Below are 1,327 nucleotides of genomic sequence, written 5' to 3'. Positions count from 1 at the left end.
TAATATACAATATATTAATTATTGTTACTCTCCTGTTATCTTATTTTGAAATTATTGGGCTTTTTTCTTTAAATAATAAAATAATAAGTTTGTATTTAACTGAGGACAAAGAGTAACTGTACTAAAATAGGAATAGTGATTGATTTAAGATGCCCATGAAGGGTTATTCTAAAAAAGTTTTAAGACATTTGTTACTTTTTAATGAAAGCAAGTATTTTAATGTTAAATTTAGTTTTATGTGTATTTTTTTCTTCTTATAGGCCATGATATACAATAAAATCCTTAGGCTGTCTACATCTAACTTATCCATGGGTGAGATGACCCTGGGACAGATCAACAACTTGGTTGCCATAGAAACCAATCAACTTATGTGGTTCTTATTCCTGTGTCCCAACCTATGGGCGATGCCTGTTCAGGTAGATCACCATGAGTAAGGTTCTGTTTGGAAGAGGGAACAAAACAAAAAGAACACTAGGGATTTAACTAGGAATAACTTTTGAATATGCTGATGTTATCATACCCTTTTTGTAAGTAAGGAAACTGAGACACAGACATGTTAAACCTGGTATAAGAAAATGGGATTTGGAATTACACTGCTTGGGTGGATAGATCTACCTCACCCATTGTTTGTACCAGTGCTTTATCCCTCAAAGCATTACTTTCCTTCATTGCACAATGAGAATAATATGACAGAATTGCTTCATAGAGTTATGAGGTTGTTAAGTTGATTAAGGCAGTATGTGTAAAGCATTTAGTAGTGGTACCTAATGTTTCTTGACCATTCACTAATTGTTGTGCTATTGCCGAAATGTGTGCAAATCACAAAGCTGAGATTTGACTCCGTTCATTTCGACAGGGTCTTTTCTAGCATTTCTAAAGAACATCAAGTTCTTTAATCCATCTCATGTTTTCATATATATATGTAATTTTCTTTTATTTTGAAGAGTAAAAACAAGAGCAGGGCCGGCCATATAGCTCAGTGGATTAAGGTGCCTGCTTAGGCAGATGCAGTGGCTGGAGTTTGATCCCCAGCATGCCATCCTGGACCTGTCCCTGGGACACGTTGAGATAGAAATTGAGACTGGGCATGGTGGCATGCTCCTGTAATCCCAGCTCTTGGCAGGCTGAACACAGACGGATCACTACGAGTCAGATCTATGTAGTGAGACCCTGTAGAACCTGTAGACCCTTACTAAAATAAACAAAAACAAAAACAAAAATGAAAAACAAGAGCAAGTAAAAGAAAAGCAAAGACAGAAACAGGGTAACATGCAACAATACATGTTACAGATTTTCAAAACAAGAATATCTGACCAACAGTGATATG

At 35.9% G+C, this 1,327-nt stretch overlaps 1 protein-coding gene across 1 annotated transcript in view; it reads left to right on the top strand.

Moving 5' to 3' along the window:
• Abcc9 (ATP binding cassette subfamily C member 9) overlaps positions 1-1,327 on the top strand; it is a 154,042-nt gene that overhangs the window by 29,471 nt on the left and 123,244 nt on the right. The window contains exon 9 of the mRNA XM_004634654.2: positions 261-416. Coding sequence (XP_004634711.1) covers positions 261-416 — 156 coding nt within the window. The remainder of the gene's footprint in view (positions 1-260; positions 417-1,327) is intronic.

This window comes from Octodon degus, unplaced genomic scaffold, assembly GCF_000260255.1.
Source record: "Octodon degus isolate 3935 unplaced genomic scaffold, OctDeg1.0 scaffold00064, whole genome shotgun sequence".
Classification (NCBI taxonomy): domain Eukaryota; kingdom Metazoa; phylum Chordata; class Mammalia; order Rodentia; family Octodontidae; genus Octodon; species Octodon degus.
Note: the sequence above shows the minus strand (reverse complement) of the source record. Positions and strands in the feature narration are given on the sequence as shown.